Source organism: Nilaparvata lugens, chromosome 5, assembly GCF_014356525.2.
Source record: "Nilaparvata lugens isolate BPH chromosome 5, ASM1435652v1, whole genome shotgun sequence".
Classification (NCBI taxonomy): domain Eukaryota; kingdom Metazoa; phylum Arthropoda; class Insecta; order Hemiptera; family Delphacidae; genus Nilaparvata; species Nilaparvata lugens.
This window is the reverse complement of record NC_052508.1, coordinates 54,441,188-54,461,548: the sequence shown is the minus strand read 5'-3', so window position 1 is coordinate 54,461,548 and position 20,361 is coordinate 54,441,188. Positions and strand designations below refer to the sequence as shown.

The 20,361-nt window shown below is 33.5% G+C and overlaps 1 protein-coding gene across 1 annotated transcript in view; it reads left to right on the top strand.

Moving 5' to 3' along the window:
- The window catches only part of LOC111046620 (putative sodium-coupled neutral amino acid transporter 11), a 48,676-nt gene that overhangs the window by 10,893 nt on the left and 17,422 nt on the right, over window positions 1-20,361 (top strand). The window contains exons 3-6 of the mRNA XM_039428770.1: window positions 3,694-3,903; window positions 6,795-7,047; window positions 10,734-10,804; window positions 13,719-13,880. Of these exons, the coding sequence (XP_039284704.1) occupies window positions 3,694-3,903; window positions 6,795-7,047; window positions 10,734-10,804; window positions 13,719-13,880 (696 nt within the window). The remainder of the gene's footprint in view (window positions 1-3,693; window positions 3,904-6,794; window positions 7,048-10,733; window positions 10,805-13,718; window positions 13,881-20,361) is intronic.

Below are 20,361 nucleotides of genomic sequence, written 5' to 3'. Positions count from 1 at the left end.
TTCGAAACATATTGTTATAAAATAATTCAAAAGGTTCATATTTTATTTATATTAAAAGTAGCCCTGAAGAAAAAAAACAATGAGAAATACTATATACTATACTAATAAAATTAATATTGATAATAAATAATATTACTATATACTATTCTGACAGGAGAAATATATTTTTCCCTAGATAGAGAATGTAGGTATCATAAAAACCTGCACAATAGCGGACCGTTGAACGTTTTATCGAGCTCCATTTTTCATTTCATTTTAGCTGAGTAATAAAAGTTTTATGGAAGGCAATATACATTCCTCCACTTCTATCCTTCTTCCTCTACTGAACTTCATGGCTTGAGATCGATAAGCTTGCTGTGTGGCTGATGCCAATGTAAGTCCTAGACACGTGCATGATAACTGGCGGTATGATAATAATAATGTCGATGAAGGTGATAATTTAAAGTGAGGTCCACGTTATAATGACAGTATTTGTTCAACTTTGGTTTTGCTATCCTTGTCTATCATTCGACAAAGCCGGTGGTACTATCCTTTTCTAGGTCCACATCGATGCCAATTATGTTTTTGACAGTGTAGAAATATAATTAATTAATGCAGAGAATCGGCATCGCTATTCTCCTATCTTTATCCACTGCCATTATAACGTGGACCTCACTAAAGAGATGACCCTATTTTTCGATAGCTTCGAATTACTGGAGAATAATTTCAAAATTTCAACCCAATCTAATAATGATTATCATAATAATAATTATGATGAAAGTGATAATTTAGAGATCACCCTATTTTTCGGTGGCTTCGAATTACTGGAGAGTAATTTCGAAATTTCAACTCAATCTAATGTTTTGGAGCTACGCCTATCAAACACTTGTCACAGTTGGAGTACCATCCTCTTTCCTTTAAAGGTTCTAAACTTATCGAAGCGGCAGAGGCAGAGGGTAGAGGAGAAGGTAGCTGAGAATGTGGAAGATAATGCATGTACCGTATGTCTTCGCTTACTCTAACTTCGCTGCTCCACTAGGCTATAACTCATTTTAATCACATCTAACATGCTTTATTTTAGTAACAATTTATAAATTATTGTTTCATTCAGTAATAAAGTAATATTATAAGTTCATAAAGTAATTATTTTAGTAACATATGACAAGTGCTTGATAGGCGTAACTCCAAAACATTAGATTGAGTTGAAATACATCATTCATTCATTATCCAATTCGTTCATTGACGAATACGAATTGTAACTTATGGAAAATTCAAGATTCAACACAATTTTTAAATCGCAAAGTGCAACTCGTACTTTAACTTTTGAATAAGATTTTCCTTAAAATATTCCCTCGCTTCAATAATTTTATGAATAACGTTATCTATTACTATAACATTACTATAACATACTACTCTACTATTGATTATTTTATCTCTTATCTTTCCTTTCATTTCTTTTAGTACTTACAAATTTTCATCAGTGCAATTTAGAAGTATCCACTTGTAACATTCCATATTATCTGTAGAAAGCTTTTTAAGTAACTCTGACATTTACTTCTTATCAGTTGGTCTCATATCATAATTATTTAGCAAAACTCGAGGTATTATTATTTTTTGGTCAAAAGCAAAGATAATAGAAAAATTTACAGCGAGACTAATGATCACTAATTAGAAAACTGTTAGATAAATAACAATTTTGTCTCTGACCTCTATAAACTCGAGGTGTATTTTCCAGGAAAATTAATGAGTCCAATAATACGGTACAGGTCATTCACACACAAAAAGCTGCCTGAAAAGTCGCTCATGTGGGCAGCGTAATCCTGCAGGACTTGTGTAATGTAACAGGAAACAGGACTTATTTATTTTTATGAAATAAGCATCAAAGCATAACATAGAAAAAGATAAAATCATTTCATTAATTTAATTAATTACTTATTGAACACAGTTCAATAGTGATCATAAAATGATGAAATAATATTTTCACAATGAAGTCAACATTAGGTTATAATTGAAAACTACCTACATTTTTTATATATATTTTTCCAAATCCGTTCTATTATCAAATTTTCAATTTTTATCCAATGGCAAACTTGAAATATTTTCAACTAGCAGGTTACCCGTATATATAACCCGTTATAATTATAACTAGATTAACCCGTGCTTTGTATCGGGGAAAACTTTGTATTGTAAAATTCAATCTCCTTTTGTCCAGGAAACATCAAAATATAGAATAATTATTTATTCAAAATTACGTGGAAATTTTCATCATTTGAAAATTTTCAGCAAAAAAAAACTGAGTTTGGTCTCGAACCAGCAACTTTTCATTCATGAATCGCGCCTGCTACCATTGCTGGACGCCACGGAATCACTTGGAGAAGCTCTGTTTGGTTGGGCTTTTATTGTTGCGTAAACTTTGAATCATAGATTGAATAAATTTGTTTCAGTTATTGAATTTCGGTATAATAGAAACTAAATAATTATCATGGCGAGATTCAATAATTAAAACAAATTTATTCAATTTGTGATTCAAGGTTTACTTTATTGATTCAAAATTCATTGATCAATAAGAATGAAAATATGCCTATAACCATCATCGGTAAATTCAGAATCATTGTGTAAAATTGCAAGTTAATCAGTTCATTAGTTAATAAGTGATGATGAGCGACAATCGTGTATTTACTATCCCGTGAATGTTTAAGCCATTGCATTTGTTCAAAAACTGATGGATTTTAGATGAATTTGTGTTGAATTTCGTTGAATACTCGTAGCCTGATTTGATCAACTACTTTTTAATGTACTGTGCTCTTGATTTGATTCGAGTGTTGTTGGTTGATTGTTATCAAATTAATCAATCATTTAACTTGAAACAACTTCCAGAAAAGTACCTACCACAGGCTCAAGCCCAAATGGTTACAATTCTAATTTATTTAATACTAGCAGGTAACCCGTGCTGCTACGCAAGGGTCTAAAAAATAACTTGAAACTTGAAATAATGAAATCTTGAAGGATTTTGTGAAGTGAACAACTACAAGACTTAGGGCCGGTTCCCGAGCTCGGGATTTAGCTAAGTTCTAGACTTTAAACAGCTGGAGTCAGAAAATTAGCTTTCCAAAACGGGGCGTAGTCGCAGTTTTTATAACAGTAGTTGCAGTTTTTATTTTCTCATTTCTATAGTTGGAAACGTTTTTCCTTGACGAAATTGAACATTTCTAAATAATTAAAAATACCTGAAGCTTTACACTATTTTCTCTTTATTTCATTTTGTGTTCAATTTTCTAGTTTTTTTGAAATTTAATTCAAACGTGACTTTGTCAATGACTACGACTACGCCCCGTTTTAGAAAGCCAATATTCTTACTCCAGCTGTTTAAAGTCTAGAACTTAGCCAAATCCCGAGCTCGGAAACCGGCCATTAACCTTTTTCGGACTATGTGTAACCTTATCTAAATTTGGGAGAGGAATAGCACAAGGTTACCTTATTTTTTCTCTCCCTATCATTATGATGATGTACTTATTTTATGAATCAATAAAGAATAAAAGAAGGATAAAGAATTTAAAATAGGCCCATAACCATCCTCGGTAAATTAAGAATCTATATGCGAAATTTCAAGTTGATCAGTTCGGTGATGATGCGTTATTCGTGAATATCCTATCCCCTACATTTATAAGCCGATTCTTTCCTTTATTATATTGTAGATATTCTGATTGTTATCAGGTATACCTTTCGCGCTGCACCAAGCTGGATTTGGTTTTGGGTTTCTGTTGCTGGGATTCATGGCGCTGGTGACTGACTACTCACTCATTCTGATGGTGCGGTCAGCCCACATCAGTGGCTCCTTCTCCTACCAGGGACTGATGGAGGCCGCCTATGGTCAGCCGGGCTTCTACCTGTTGACATTTCTGCAGTTCACCTACCCATTCATTGGTCAGTTTTTTCTCATATCCCCTATAAAATTATCCAGTAGTGTAGCCTATTACATTGAAGTTACCTAAAATGCGATCAATCACCATTTTCTTATATTTCCGTTGAAATGATCCTGTAATGTTATATTATGTTATTGATAAGTTACTTATTATGCGATCATGATAGTGTCCTAGATTATGATTTAAAACTTGGATTTTAATACACTTATGAGGTGAAAAATGCACTTAATAATGGCGGTGACTTTCGTTTCGACCTGGTGTAGGTCATCGTCAGAATCTGAGTCAATTTCGAGGCAGAGTCCGATGATGACCTACACCAGGTCGAAACGAACGTCACTGTCATTAGTAAAGGGCACGCCACACCAAGCTCGCTACCGCGGCGGTAGCGAAGTTTTAAAAATCGCTAGCCATGTATTCAGGTTGATTGCGCCACACCGAGCTCGCTACCGCGGCGGTAGTACGGCGCACTACCACCTACGACCGCCTGCTAGGCGATTCAACAAAACTTCGCTGAGAGGTAGTACGGCGGACAAAGCGAGCTCAGTGTGGCGCGCTCAACCTGAATACATGGCAGGCGATTCGAAGAGGTAGCGCATGCGCACCTCTCCTCCTTGCAACACAACGCAACTAGTACGTCTCACCCCCCACTACTAGACTCACTACTCGGAGACTACCGCTAGCGGACGTTTTTCGGTGTGGCGTGCTCAGCCGAGAAAACTACCACCAGCGGTACTACCTCGGCGGTACTGGCGAGCTTGGTGTGGCGAGTCCTTAAGTGCATTTTTCACTTCAGAAGTGTTTTAAAATTCAAGTACAGTAGTAAAACGTTTGGACATGCAACACATAAATATTGATTGTTAGATGTCTCGAAATCAGGAGTCAAATCTTAGTTGTAAATTGATTTATTTGAAAAACTAGTATATATATATATATATATATATATATATATATATATATATATATATATATATATTATTAATCTAATATCATTCAGTACAAAAATTATTGAATTCTGTCAATATTATTTCACTATTTTCAATCTTAGTTGTAATTTACTTTAGTTGATCTGCTAGTATTTTTGTATGACTATACATCATTTCTGTTTTTTTATTTATTTATTTGCATTGCAAATGGCAATAATGTAATAACATTGAAAGATAAAATAATAGGTAGTCCTTGACTCCTTGTGCTATTTTTCTTCCAAATTTATAGGTGACAAAGTCCAAGATAAGGTTAGAATTTCACGTGTACAATTTTGTACTATAATAATAATAAATAATTATAAGCCTCAACACATATGCAGAAGTTGGAAGAAAGAGCTATTCTATAACAATTCAATGGAAGATTGACTTATAACTCGATTTGATAGAGTACTGTAAACATCTAGAAATCTAGTACTGTAAACATCTAGAAATCTAGTACTGTAATCTAAAAGAAAAAATAATACAAGAAGAAGAAGGAATTGTTTTCATGAGTTTCTTGCAAATCTGATGAAATAGCGTATTAGAACAACTCCCCAATATAAGCTAAAATTAGCTTCATAGGGTAGCCACAAAACCTTAATAATCATGGAGGTCTTATTCTTTCAGTGTTTTCAGACTGCGTTTTTAGAGTCGGCAGGGCAGGAAGCTCTCCGATTGGTTGACGCCGGAGAGCTTAACGTGGTCTGGCCCTTATTTGGTGTGTTGTGCTATAGAGAAAAGATAACATAAGAATATATCTCATTGCATAGGACATTTATGTTCCAATTTTCACTGTTAACTCAAGCCGATAGTCCACGTAGTTCTTCATCGTGAAGCTATGTGACGCTGGTAGTCAATCTCTCGTACTCAAGCTCCGCCAATTTATGTAGATGCATTACAATATTATTTTGTATAGTTATTCCAAATTGATTTTTTTTCATATCATTGTACAGTTCAATAATTATTTTCTTAGTTGACCTAGCGAAGTGAGGTCTAAGATTCAAGTCGACGGTTTGGCATTTCTCTTAATGTTTAAATGTTTATATGTTGCGCATTTACGGCGAAGCGCGGTAATAGATTTTCATGAAATTTGACAGGTATGTTCCTTCTTTAATTGCGCGTTGACGTATATATAAGGTTTTTGAAAATTTTGCATTTCAAGGATAATAAAAGGAAAAAGGAGCCTCCTTCATACGCCAATATTAGAGTAAAAATCAGACTATAGAATTATTAATCATAAATCAGCTGACAAGTGATTACACAGATGTGTGGAGAAGCCAGTCTATTGCTGTATCTCCATAGATTATAGTTTCAATCAGGTATTTGTGGATGAGAATACTGCGTGAGGTACTGTATACTGTTCACAGAACTACTAGTTTATGTTATGTGAATTCATCTAAAACTTTGCTGTATTGTAAGCTATTGTATAAGTGTATGAACCAGTATATATTGTAATCTACATAAATAAAGTACTCAATCAATCAATACTTTCCCGACCAAAAGAGTAATAATAGACAGTAATCAGCTTCAGTTAACAAGAAATCTGCTGATCATAAAATACCTTTTTATAAAGAACATTTCTCTCAAGTTATACCTTTATAGTGTTACTACTATCATAGAGAAAATATAGCATAAGAAGATATTATGGGCGTTTATGTTCCCAATTTCACTGTTATCTCAAGCCGATATCTAAAGTAGTTCTTCTTCGTGACGCTGGTATCTCTCATGCTGTGTCGTTCTTTCACTCTCACCCGTCCAAAACAGTAATTATAGACATTAGTTAGTCGATAGTAATTGACGAATGTCTATCCATAGTTACTACTATCGATACTAATTGGCTTGAGTTAACAAGAAATCAGCTTGAAATTTGTAACATAAAATGCCTGGGATATCTGTTTATGTTATCTTTTCTATATGGTTGTTCTTTCAGCAATGGTGAGCTATAACGTAGTAGTGGGCGACACAGTGACCAAAGTGCTGATACGCATCTTCGACCTGCGCCCGTGGTCGCTGCTGGCGCGGCGCGACTTTGTCGTGCTGTTGGCAACCGTGTTTGTGACCGTGCCACTCTGCCTACTCAAGGACATGGCGCGGCTCGCCAAGGCCTCTCTGCTCTCTCTCTTCTTTGTCGTCTTCATTCTGGTCGCCATCGTTGTGCGCCTATTCACGTTCAGCAGTGTTGTGTCAGTATTTTAGCCGCCACTGTGAGGTTCATCTTATTAAAGCTGGATCTTCACATATCAGTGAAAGTCACCGGTACAGTGAGAATATCATTACCGTACAAAAAAACTGGATTCGCATACATCATAGAAATAAATAAGTCCTGCTTCATAGGATCAAGCTGCCCACACAGGCGACTTAGGCTCAACTCAAACTATCTCGACTCAAATCGTACGACTCCAGTCGAGGATACTCCAGTCTCTCGACCTTACGACTTTCTTGCTCATTGTCACTACTTCAGTTCCATGCTACTCCATTTCCTAACCTTACTTTGTTGAAAATATAAGATTTAATTCGTTACTAACTTGCATGTAACAAATTTTATAATAATTATTATGAATATATTGGCTTATCTAATTCGTGTTATTGTCTTATCTAAAATTATAAAATATCACTTTCCTGAAACATAACCTCACTTTCATTAAAAATGCACGGTACTACGCAACTCAAGTCGAGGCTCGACCAACATGTCGAGTTGACGCTCGACTCAGATAAAAATTCGTTGATTTCAGCTGATCTATATCAGCTAGTGTTTTGATTGGTGTAGGAGCCCTACCTGTGCTGACGTCACACGAATGCACTAAGGCTTTGTTTTCGGAGGTAGTGCTCAATCTCACAGTCGTGAGGTGGCGGAGACTAGAATCGACTGGTCTGAGTGTCACCATTTGAAAACACATGCTGCATCGAGAAGAGACTAGAGTCGCAGTCTCTTCTCGACTTGATTCGCGGCATGTGTTTTCAAATAGTGATACTCAGACCAGTCGATTCTAGTCTCCGCCACCTCACGACTGTGAGACTGAGTCGAGCCTCGACTGTGAGGTTATGTTCTATGAAAGTGATGTTTTATCATTTTAGATAAGGCAATATATTCATAATAATTATTGTATTTTTTTACATTCTAAGTAGTGACGTATTAGATCTTATATTTCTGATAGTGTGTGGGTAGAAAATGGAGTAGCATTTAAATCCTTATACCCCTTTCACAGGATGAAATAAACTAAACTAAGCATGGAACTGAAGTAGTGACAAAGAGCAAAAAAGTTGTAAAGTCGAGAGACTGGAGTCGTACGATTTGATTCGACGTAGTGTGAGTTGAGCCTTATAGATTTAAGGTGAAATAAAAGCGATATTGTCAGTTCCACATAATTTATTTGAGCCAAACTAAAGTTTCAATGCACTTGAGACATCATCACTGGTTATCAGTGATTAAACTGAGTTTAACCAGAAAAGACCACTGATGATGCTTTAATTGTATTCAAACTTTAGTTTGGCTCAAATAAATTATGAGGTTCTGACAATATCGCTTTTATTTCACCTTAATATGGATAAATTCTACAATATCTCTTTTGATAGTGTAAACTTAGATTTATCAGAGCATTCAGATTCAGTTTCCTGATTTATTCATGTGTTTAACAAAACAAAATTCAACTCAAGTTCTAGAGCTAAAAATAAATACCAATAGTATGAGAGGGCGTTGGAAGAAAAAACATTGACATTACTTTCAGGATAGAGCATGTATAATGGGACTATTCATACTCGATTGGCCGTGCTGAGTGTGAATAGTTTAATTACAAATCATGGGAATTATATTTTACTATGCCGGTCACTTTTACTGATACTGATACATGAGAATCCAGCTTAAAATGTCAGCATTCTTTATTAATGGCATCAATGCTTGCTTCAGACTCTCAGCATTAATCCAATGGTGTCATTTACATGGAATCCTGACAGTTTAAAGTGAATCTCTTTAACTATTTCACTCAACTGGTCGCTTGTGCTTACTCTATCATTCTCTGCTCTACTGCACTCTACTCTCTGCTTACTGCTTCTCGTCGCCACACCTTGGATATGGATTCTTTTACAAATAATGCTGATGGTTTAAAGTAGATCTCAGTATAACTACTTCACTCAACTGGTCATTTGTTATTTACTCTTTCTCTGCTCTACTGCCTCACTCTACTCTCTGCTTACTGCTTCTCTTCTGCTGATTTATCGTCGCCACACCCTGGATGTGAATTTATTTACAAATGATGCTGATAGTTTTAAGTGAATCTCTATAATTATTTCACTCAAACTTTTGTGATTACTCTATCTTTCTCTGCGCTACTGCACTCTACTCTCTGCTTATTGCTTCTGCTCATCTCTTGCTGCCTCATTTTGGATCTGGTTTTATTTTTTGGTAATAGAAATTGGTGTATGTGTTTTCTGCTTGTTACTACTAGAAAATAGAGCTCTGAGTCCTCATTACACAGTATAATCATATATTAGAACATAGGTTTTTGACCAACGTTTCGATTCCCGATTAAAGCTGAATGAAGATATCAAGTATTTGATGACTATAAACGATATTATCTATGATCTGATGTATGACATATGACTGCGTAATATGGTTCTGAGATAATCATTTAATTATTCTCTCGAGTCGAAAGTAGATCTTAGGATTCCGTCATTTTAAAACATTGATCAAGTGTTGATGGAAAGGATATCCTTCATAACCTTTCTGTAGAGGATATTCTGAATATCCTTTGTAGGTGCTTGTGAAAGTGATATTGTGATGAAGTAAAGAGATTTGAAGTGTCACAGCCACTACAGGTTGATATTTGTGTATAAATCACTAGGAATTCTTAGGGGTTTCCCCTAATAATAAAGTGGTTGTGGCAGTTTGAAGTAATTTTTTTATCCAATATCTTTCATATCCATTTCCGATATTTATGTGTTTTAACTTCACCGTAAAAGCATCACAGTTGTAATCTATTTTATGTAGATATATCACCATTATCAACTTGTTTCATTTCTTACTTCAAGCTTTGTAAATTTCTTTGTAGAATACTTTCTTATATTTTCAATTATCATACTATAGAGAGAAATCTCGATAGACCTGTACCTACTTTTCACCATCGCTATAAATTGCACTCTACTTTTTCCAGAAAACCACCATATTTTTATAAAACTCACAGAATGATTAATTATTGTTTTTGTCAAAGAATAATATATTGTCTTAAAAATTTCAAGATCTGTAAAAATTTGACTTTCACTGAATCTTATTTGAATATCTTTAACGCTTTAGCAATTGTAATAATGTTACAAATATTTTCATTCGCTTATTTATTTATTTTTGATCAAATCTTCAATCAAAAATATAAAATCAAATGCATCGGCAGCAACCTTCAATTCAGACTCATAAATTTAAGGACAACATTATTTATGTATGAACAGATTTGAATTTAAAGTGGAAAACTGTTTTTGCTACTACTTAGTCACTGTGTTCACTTTTTGTAATAAACTGTCGTTCTCAGAACTCAAAGTCGAGCCCCAACGTTTTTCAAAATTAGTTTTGAACTCGATCAGCCACCATCTTGAATCTTTCAGAAAAAATAAAAAATGTTGAGCAGAATTTGTTCATGTTGAAACTTTGAAATAATTACTAAGCACAGATTTTCCATGAATCTAATGAATCACTATTCCCATGAAACACTATAATATATCATTCTGCCTCAGCTCTAAAATAGAAAGATCAATGACTGCAACATCTGTATAGATTTATTTAAAAAAGTGGTCAATCGTGCTCTCTTTTGATACATAATATTTAGTAATTGTAAATAATCTTATTAAAAAATAAACCATTATTTTCTGTTTTGTTTTTCCGTAGTCCAACGACGAGTAATGCCTGGCAACTTTATAATTGGGGAGTAATTCCAGCAATCGGAATTATGGCGTTTGGTAAGTAATAGAGACTCAACTTGAATTTCCATTTTTGTATTCCGCTCTTTGAATGTCGAGCTCTTTAAAAGTATCTTAATGACACATATATTTTATATATAAGTCAAATTCATTACCTTATCTATTATGTGCAATCATTGAAGGTATTGATCCGTAGCAGCATAAAGATCCCAGGTTAGAACCCCCCTTATTACCAAAAGTTTTTTAACCAGATCACTCCCGTGTTATCGGATGGGCACGTTAAACTGTCGGTCCCGGCTGAAGTATGACAGTCGTAAGGCCCATTGACGGCTTAAATTATATATTCAGGCGGTGGGACCTTCCCGCAAGGGCCTCCCCACCAACAAAAGCCATACAAATTTACTTTTTATTGAAGGCATTTGATTCTATATGTACCGGTCTCCTATTTTGAAAGAGTTTAAGTTTGCATATGTTGGTTATCTTGTATGAAATATTACATTTCTCATGTTCTAACTTCCTTTATAGTGTATTATTAATCCATAAGTTTAATTTCTAGTAATAATTTACTAGACTGACCTTAAACAGCACAAGATGCCGCTTGCCTGCTAAATTCACTCGTAAAACAATTCTCACCTAAATTGAACTTTATCTAACATGAACAAATTGAACTTACCCAAACATTTTCTTTCAATGATGGGAGCGCATTTTTATTGACTATTCAATAAAAATTTGATCTAATTTTACTTTCCTTACCATAGGTAAGGAAAGTATTGCTTTCGAAAAAAATTAAGGTACCCCAATTTCTATATTTCTATACGTTTCAAGGTCCCCTGAGTCCAAAAAAGTGGTTTTTGGGGTCTGTATGTGTGTGTGTGCGTGTGTGTGTGTGTATGAGTGTATGTGCGTCTGTGTACACGATATCTCATCTCCCAATTGACGGAATGACTTGAAATTTGGAACTTAAGGTCCTTTCAATATAAGGATCCGACACGAACAATTTCGATCTGATGCAATTCAAGATGGCGGATAAAATGGTGAAAATGTTGTCAAAAACAGGGTTTTTCGCGATTTTCTCGAAAACGGCTCCAACGATTTTGATCAAACTTATACTTTAAATAGTCATTGATAAGCTCTGCCACAAGTCCCATATCTGTAAAAATTTCAGAGCTCCGCGCCATCTATGCAAAGTTTGATTTTAGATTCCCAATTATCAGGCTTTAGATACAATTTAAACAAAAAACTCCAAGTGGAGAAGATTGAGCATGAAAATCTTTTTAATTAATATTCAGTAACATTTTCACCTAAAATTGAAAATAAGCTCGAAATTCGAGAAAATGTTATTATTTCAATTACAAACTGTTGGCAACTGCTGATTCTATTAAATCATTCACTACGAAGAGATAGCAAACTCCGTGTGTCACCAGCCTTATTGTCCTGTCACCAGCTGGCTTGGATCTTTGAATAGTAGACTTGGATGCGCGGGAACACTAGCGTCAGGTGATAAATTTTCATAACGGCAAGGAAAGTTGTGTGAGTGCGCCACACCAGATTTTTTCTAGTGTCTTGCTTGAACATCGAAGTTGATTCACATTGTTTAGAAACTGGGTTCAATTTAGTGCTAAAAACGTCGTTAGAACTTGTCTCCTGTATTTTTACTTCATTTAAAATAATTCATAAAAGGGTACTGCGATTTTTATTTCTATTCATATTACAAGTAGCCCTTAACAGAAAAGAGACAATCACTTCAATGTATTTACACTTTATTTATTTCTAACCCAATGTAGTTTTTTTTAGAAACAAATCCTGCACATATTTAACCTTTGCTTTGGTGTAAACCACATCAGAATTTAATCGATTCCAAGTATGCACTGACTAGCATTAGTTTTGCAGGCTACACTTTACTTTGAATTTACCAGTGATCACTTACATCAATATTAAGATAGAAAATAGTTTCGAGCTCAGTATATTTTATTTCAGTTTTAGTGAATATTATTTTTAACATTAGTTGGTTAACTATTTTAGTTAGTTATTGGTTCTTATTTGGTTATTTCGGTATATTGATTCCAGTTTAATGTTCAACAGTATCAAAACCGTATTGAACTTCGATACTATCGATAGTACTGGTGCACTCTTGAGTTAAGTATTTCGCAAAAAAGGTGTAATATTAGGCCCAATTCAGACAATTGGCGTGACACGGATGTGACTTAACACAACTCCAAACTCTCTATCAACTTCCGAAGTTAGTAGACAAACGTTGTCTACTAACGTTGATCAACTCCCACATCAATATATATAGTTCAATACAAACAGAAGTGGCCTGGCGAAACGCCATTTCTGTTTGCATTGGATCATAATATAGGAGTGGCGTGTAAGTGGCAAAGAGTCAGTGCCACGCCAGCGCCATGCCATGTCTGTGTAAATTGGGCCTCTGAATCACCTAACCCAAACTAACTTAATCTAATTTAGTGGTTGTTCAAAGTTTGCCTAGAGTTGTGCAAAATCAAAATTTGCCTCAAATTATAAGAAATTCAAATCAACATGTATTTTATGTACTTTTCAAGTTTTTTTTTTAAATAATTATAATTTATTGTTTTTGCATATTTTTTTGAGGTAACAGCACTTCACTTCTATGGGCTACTTTTGCACAAATTGATAAAAAATATAAAAACTTATAGTACCCTTTATTATTAAAACTTAAAAATATTTCAAAGCCTAGTTTCGACCATAACTTGAGTCATTTTCAAGATGAAATGTGGAAAATGAATAAACAAGTTCATATTATATGATATCAACTTGTTCATTTATTTTCCACATTTCAACTTGAAAATGACCTAAGTTATGGTCGAAACTAGTCATTGAAATATTTTAAATTTTTTAATAATAAAGGGTACTACAAGTTATTGTTTTTATTAATTTGAAGTAATAAAATTTTATTTTTATTTTTTTGTGACAGCGTTCATGTGTCATCACAACGTGTTCCTGTTGTACGGATCGATTGAGCAGGCTGATCAGAAGAGCTGGGAAACAGTGACTCATTACTCGGTGTTCGCCAGCTTCATTGTCGCTTGTCTCTTTGGATTGACCGGCTACGCAACTTTCACCGGATTCGTTCAAGGTGTGTTGCCAACTAATCCAATTAGAAAGCCATTTAAACTCATCGTGGAGTTGAGCTGATATATTCAAAATATATCATCATAAGCCATTTAAAATCATCATTGAGTTGAGCTGATATATTTAAAATATATCATCTCAAGGCATAAAATCATCAATGATTTGTACTGATATATAGCAGTCGTGAGGCCCATTGACGGATAGAAATTAATGAGAAATTGCATTCCCGGGCTGGCAAATAATTTTTTGATAGTCGCTCTCACCGAATTTCCATCTAGCTGTTAACCCTGTGTCAATATTTGCAGTTACAAAAGTCTTCGGGGTGGTTTACTGCATTTAACTTTAGATTTTCGTTTCAGAATTATTATTTAATTACAAGTTGCAGATATCAACATCAGTAAAATAGTTCATGATTGAGTTCTTCAGCCCGGGGGGCTCTATATATTAATAAATTAATGTTTTGTTGTCATTATATATTCAAATTCGATAATATAACACCTTCAATATTACTATAGATACTAGACAAGAACCGGAAGCTACTACCTTCAATGATTTGACAAAGGTGATCTATCTAGTCCAGTCAATGTAGACATAAAAGAGGGGGTGTGCTTGCAATTTATATTGTAGTTCTGATTTTTTAATATATTATTTGGGTACATAAGAGAAGTCCAGAACCAATTTCTTCATGCAAAATTTCCTTGTGCTAGATACACTCGTATCCTTGAGCTAGTACCTCGTATTTTCGGCTCATTTTCCAGTTTTCAGCTCTTTCTGCGAAATCTCGTAATCGGACAGAAAAATTTGCTCTCGCCTTTTTTCTAGATTATAAAATTCTGAATAAAATGAGATCATTCGGAACTCTCTATCTCTAATTAGTACTGAGTTATGATTTTCAAAAATGAGTGAAATTTGAAGAAAAAAATCAATTTTGATGAATTTTAGTTTTTGATCAACAATATCTTCCGATTGTTACCATTTAGATGTATGATTCAAAATCCCTCTGGGCGTATAATCCCTCTCCCAATCTGAGATCTGGGAGAGCGCTCTATCTCATATAGATTTCCAGGTACACCTGACAACAATGTTCCTTGTATTGTGAAAATGAATGAATGAATTTATTTGCCAAAAACAAAATACAAAAAAGCTTTACAAAAAATAAATATAAGTATATGCTACTGCACTTAAACCAATAAGATACATACATTTATTTAATTAGATGTAATAACGAAATGATATCCTTTATATTACAAACAATAGTTTTAAAATGAAGATTCAATTTATGATCACATGCATAAGTACAGTAGGTGAGGCAAAAACACCGGCAAAAGGAAGATTCCTTGTGCGCCAGTGTGAGTCGTAAATCAGCTTAATCAGGGATGTAATATATAAACTTGAATCTAGCGTATGAAGTGTTCGAAAATATAATTTGTAATATGAAGTTGATTATTGTATAAAAGTCAATGATTGGAAATAATTCAAGTTTAGCCATGCCTCTATGGCTCTTTTTCTGTGTTTATTATTTCGGAAATCATTAAGTGGAATTTCACTTTCTAGTATATTTATGAATTTACTGCTAATGTAGTAAAGTTGCCTTCTAAGAAGAGCTGAGTTGGTGTTATATATTTCATATTTTCTAATTGTATTAGGTCTAAGATTATAATTTATGTCATCGGCTAGAGGGAAATTATGCTCGTATTTAAAACTGTAATTTGTTATGCAACTAAGATATAACTGTCGTATAGTTTTAACATCAAATTCACTGAACAAAATCTTACTATCATAAGTTCTAGGTTTCTTTAAAATTGTCTTTATGATGAATTTTTGTATTAGAAAAAGGTTTTTAATATGGGTATCGAAAGTCCCACCCCAAACTATTAAACCATATCGCATTAGGGATTCTACTAGTGCTGTATATACCTGTTTGCATTCTGAGAAAGATAGCACATTTTTCAATTTATAAAATTTATAAGATAGGTATTTTAGTCTCTTACATAGGAAGTTAACATGGATGTCCCATTTGAGACACTCATCGATCCATATACCAAGATATTTGAGGTTTGATTTCCTATTAATAACAGGGCAGGAACATCTATTAATGTTTGGTTGATTTATTGAAGAACAGTTTGAATAGATTTTTAACTTATATTGATTATTAGGTTTACCCTCTCTATTTGCTGAAAAAGCTATGTAATTGGTTTTTTCTACATTTAAACTCAAAGCATTAGAGTCCATCCAGTTCTTCACAATTTTCATATCTTGCTCTGCAACAATGAAAGTATCATTCCAGTTATTTTCTGAAAATATAATCACCGAATCATCAGCAAAAGATGAAATTCTCCCATTCTTTAGCTTAATATTCAGCAAATCATTTACATAAAGAATGAAAAATATTGGTGAAAGAACAGTTCCCTGGGGCAGGCCGTAAGATGACAGTTTCTCTATACTTTTATTGTTATTTATTGTTAAAATTTGGAATCTATCTTCCAAGTAACTTCTTATAAACTTTAATTAATGACCTCTGAAACCATACTTCTCCAATTTGTTGCAAATTTTATCATGTGGTATGGTATCGAAAGCCTTAGACAAATCCATGAAGACTGCAAGTGGTTTTTTCTTGGAATTTAACATATCTGTTACATTGTTTACAAAATACACTAGCGCATCCTCAGTACTTTTATTAGGTTGGAAACCATATTGGTTTTCATTAATAATGTCATTTTTTGTATGAACTTCATTATTCGTTTTTTAAATAATTTTTCAACTATTTTGGCAAGGTTGCTAATTAAGCTTATTGGTATAGTTACCTGGATTATTTTTATCACCTTTTTTAAGAATCGGTTTAATGTTTGCTATTTTAAATGAATCAGGAAATACAGCTGTTTCAAAACATTTATTTACAATGTAAGAGAGGGGTTCAGCTATTAGATCTGCTATCTGCTTTAGAGCTCTATTATTAATATTATCAGGACCTGGACAAGAGTTATTTTTCAGAGTTTTTATAATTTCTATCACCTCCGGTGGATTTACGGGACTGAGAAAAAAAGATGCATTCAATCATAGCCACCTCTAATATATGTATTAGAGGTGGCTTTGATTCAATTCATTGGTTCTCTTATATGGGAAATCTGATGTGGTGGTATTTTGTCCAATTTGAGCAGCCAAGTTTTTACCAACTTGCGAAAAATATCTATTTAATTCAGCTGAATCTATTTCTGGTTCATCATGTTTATTTTTTGTATCATCAATGATTTCATTTATGTAATTCCATAGTTTACGTTTATCACTCCTGCATTCATCTATTTTTGATCGATAATAGTTTGTTTTTGTTTCATCAATTAATCTATTTAATACATTTTTATATTCTTTAAGATCATGTTTCAGTTTTGTGTTGAAAGGTTCTTTTATTGATCTCTTATATAATTTATCTTTAGTTCTTATTGATTTTATTAGTCCAGAAGTAATCCATGGCTTCAAAGGCTTATATCTGTGTGGTATTTTTATTTCCTGACTAGAATTTTCAATACACTTGGTCAAAACGAACAGAATATTTTTAGCAAATCGTTAACGTCATTGGATTGATTTTCATAAATACTATCCCATTTTTTATTACTCAATAAATCCTTTAATTTTGTGTAGTTAATTATTTTCTTATTGCTTATATAGTTGATTTTTTATCTTGTTTAAAATTACTCAATCCTAAATGTAAAGTCACTGAGTAATGATCAGTAATAGTTGTTTTAAATATGTTTCCTACCGCACTGTCAAATACATTATCAGTTGTTTTAAGAAATATATGGTCTATAGACGACTCTGTTCGATTTGTAACTCTAGTGCTGCCATTTATACAAGATCTAAAGCCATTTCCATTTAGAGTATATGAAGTTACAATATTATCGTTTGAAAACAAGTTTAAGTTAATGTCTCCTGCTATACAGATGTTATGATTTTGTGGCATTCTCTGGATGTAATCATCAATACTTTCAATGAATCTTATCGCATTCCTATTTGGAGACCTATAGATAGCAACAAAGTTTATATAGTTATCTAGCCCGGTGTTCACAATTATATTGATTGCATTTGCTTCACAGATATCACAATCTATATTCGTGAAAGATAGATCTTCTCTTATATGAACTATTATACCGTCACATTTATTATATTAATCGTTTTTGTTTACAACTCGATAACCATCTAGATTGTTCATAATTTTCAAGCCATGTTTCGGTTAGTACTATTATATCATATATTAATTTGAAATTTTCCAGACAATATACAAAGCTGTCAAAGTTTTTACTCAAACTTCGTATGTTCATGACATAAATATTAAAGTATTTTGTATTAACCCCATATCCTTCAGGTGTATAGTTAAAATAATCATCAATTACATTTGAAAGTTCATTATCATTTTCTAGAAGAGAATGCAATTCCAGTAGACTGTTCATTGTAGATTATTAGATCGATAATAGATACCATTTTATCCGGTTTTTTATCCACTCGCCTCCTTGTCGTCAACTGCTGTTTCCTCTGTGTTATCGGTTGATAACTCCTTCAGTGAGTGGATGTTGTGTATACGAATAGTCCGAGAAGCTTCATTTTTCTTGACGAAAATTTTTCCAGTCTTTATCCAGGTGAATTTGAAGTTGTTCTTCTTTGCTGCCAGTCTTGTTTTATTGAATATTTGTCTTAATCGAGGTGTCAAATGTTCATTTATGTAAACAGGTCCATCTTCAAGATTTTTATTTATGTGTGTGGTGCGTAGTCCCTTGAAGACATGGGGTACATTTTGTCTCATTTCCTTTTTATATGCCTTATAGTTCATAATCCAATTATCCCTGGTCTTCCTTGACGAGAATGCAACAATAATAGGAGGGATTTTCTTCTTATCTCTCGTGGGAAGTCTATGCGCGGCTTCAATTCCCAGCCTCTCATCATTATTACCTATGTTCAGGACCTTTGCTGTTTTTCCTATTATTTCTTCGATTTTCTCATTTTTAGTTACTGGTATTCCATGAATCTCTAAATTTTTCAGTCTTCCATACTGCTGCAGCTCTGTTAATTCCTTTTCCATCTCAGAAAGTTTTGTTTTCAATATTTCGTTCTCTTTTTTTAGGGTGGAATGATCGCTTTTATATTCCCCTATCTCTTTATTATATTCATCAATTTTTGCAGAGAAAAATTCCACAGACTTTTTCAGTTCAGAAACATTTTCATTGGTCTTTTTCATTTCTTTTGTGATCTCTTTCATTTCTTGTGCTATGGTATTTCTAATTTCCCTTTTCAGTTCAGCGATCAAGTCACTGTTTCCTATCGTCTGAGTTTTGGACATGTTAATTAACTTATCTTTATTCGAACTCTTACATTCACTGCATCGCCACCTGCGGGCGGATTCTTTAGATAATTTTTTGTAATTACTTTCTGTAAAATTAGCGCATAAGAAGTGAAAATGCAGCTTACACTCAGAGCAAACCAATAAAGTTTTTGAACTGATTTCCTTATTGCAATTACAGTCGCATCTTTGCATAACGTGATAAAATCATGTACGTAACATAGTTAAATTAAAAATGAGTGTTCATAATTCGGAAGGAAGACTACATGTCATTGCTATACTGTAGAAATTCTATTCCAAATTATATAATACAATATACAGCGGAATTGTTGTGAAAAAGGTGAAAATGCGTCAAGAGGAAAGGAGAAAAAAGGATTCAGGTGAATGATTTAGAATAGGTGGGAAGTAAATCAGTACTGTACTAGAAAATATAAAAATAAAATTGAACTAGAAATTGTTGTAGTGCAGTTTCAAAGCAGAAAAATAACCTTACTTTTAGTAGAAATAATCACTAGTCGATGCAGGATTTACTGGTAACTTTTATCTCAGCACAGATAGATAGCAGAGCACAGAAACACAGCACTAACAGTTCGGCGTCCGAACTACGACTGAAAAACACCTAATTTTCAGCTTCAACCATAATCACCAACTACATTGTCCTCACATTGATATTTCGCAAAAAGACATAAGTTCATAAGATTATGTTCCATAAGAATAACCCGTTAGAAGCACTTCATTTCAGTATTTCCTAGTAGAGAGGCGCGCTTAAGGACACCTCAAGGATCAAAATTTCAAACACTTATAACTTGTGACACAATGCTCAGATTTCATCATACTACACTTCATTCTTCTCGGCTCGTCAAGGCGGTCCAAAATCATGCATCATAAGTCAAATTCGGTCGAGAAATTGAAGATTTATTGTTAAGTGTACTTAAAGTCCATATTCCAATACCCAAAATATGGCCAATCTCTATATTCAAAGCTATGTATCTCGGTAACTCCTAATTATAAAAATCATTACTTGATCTTAAGATGTACAATAGAATTTTATCTTTCATATGCTGTGAACGATTCATGGAAAAATATTTTCGTAAAATAAGATTTGATTGTTGAATAAAATCCGGAAATTGTAGATATTTTTCACATATTAACAGTTTTG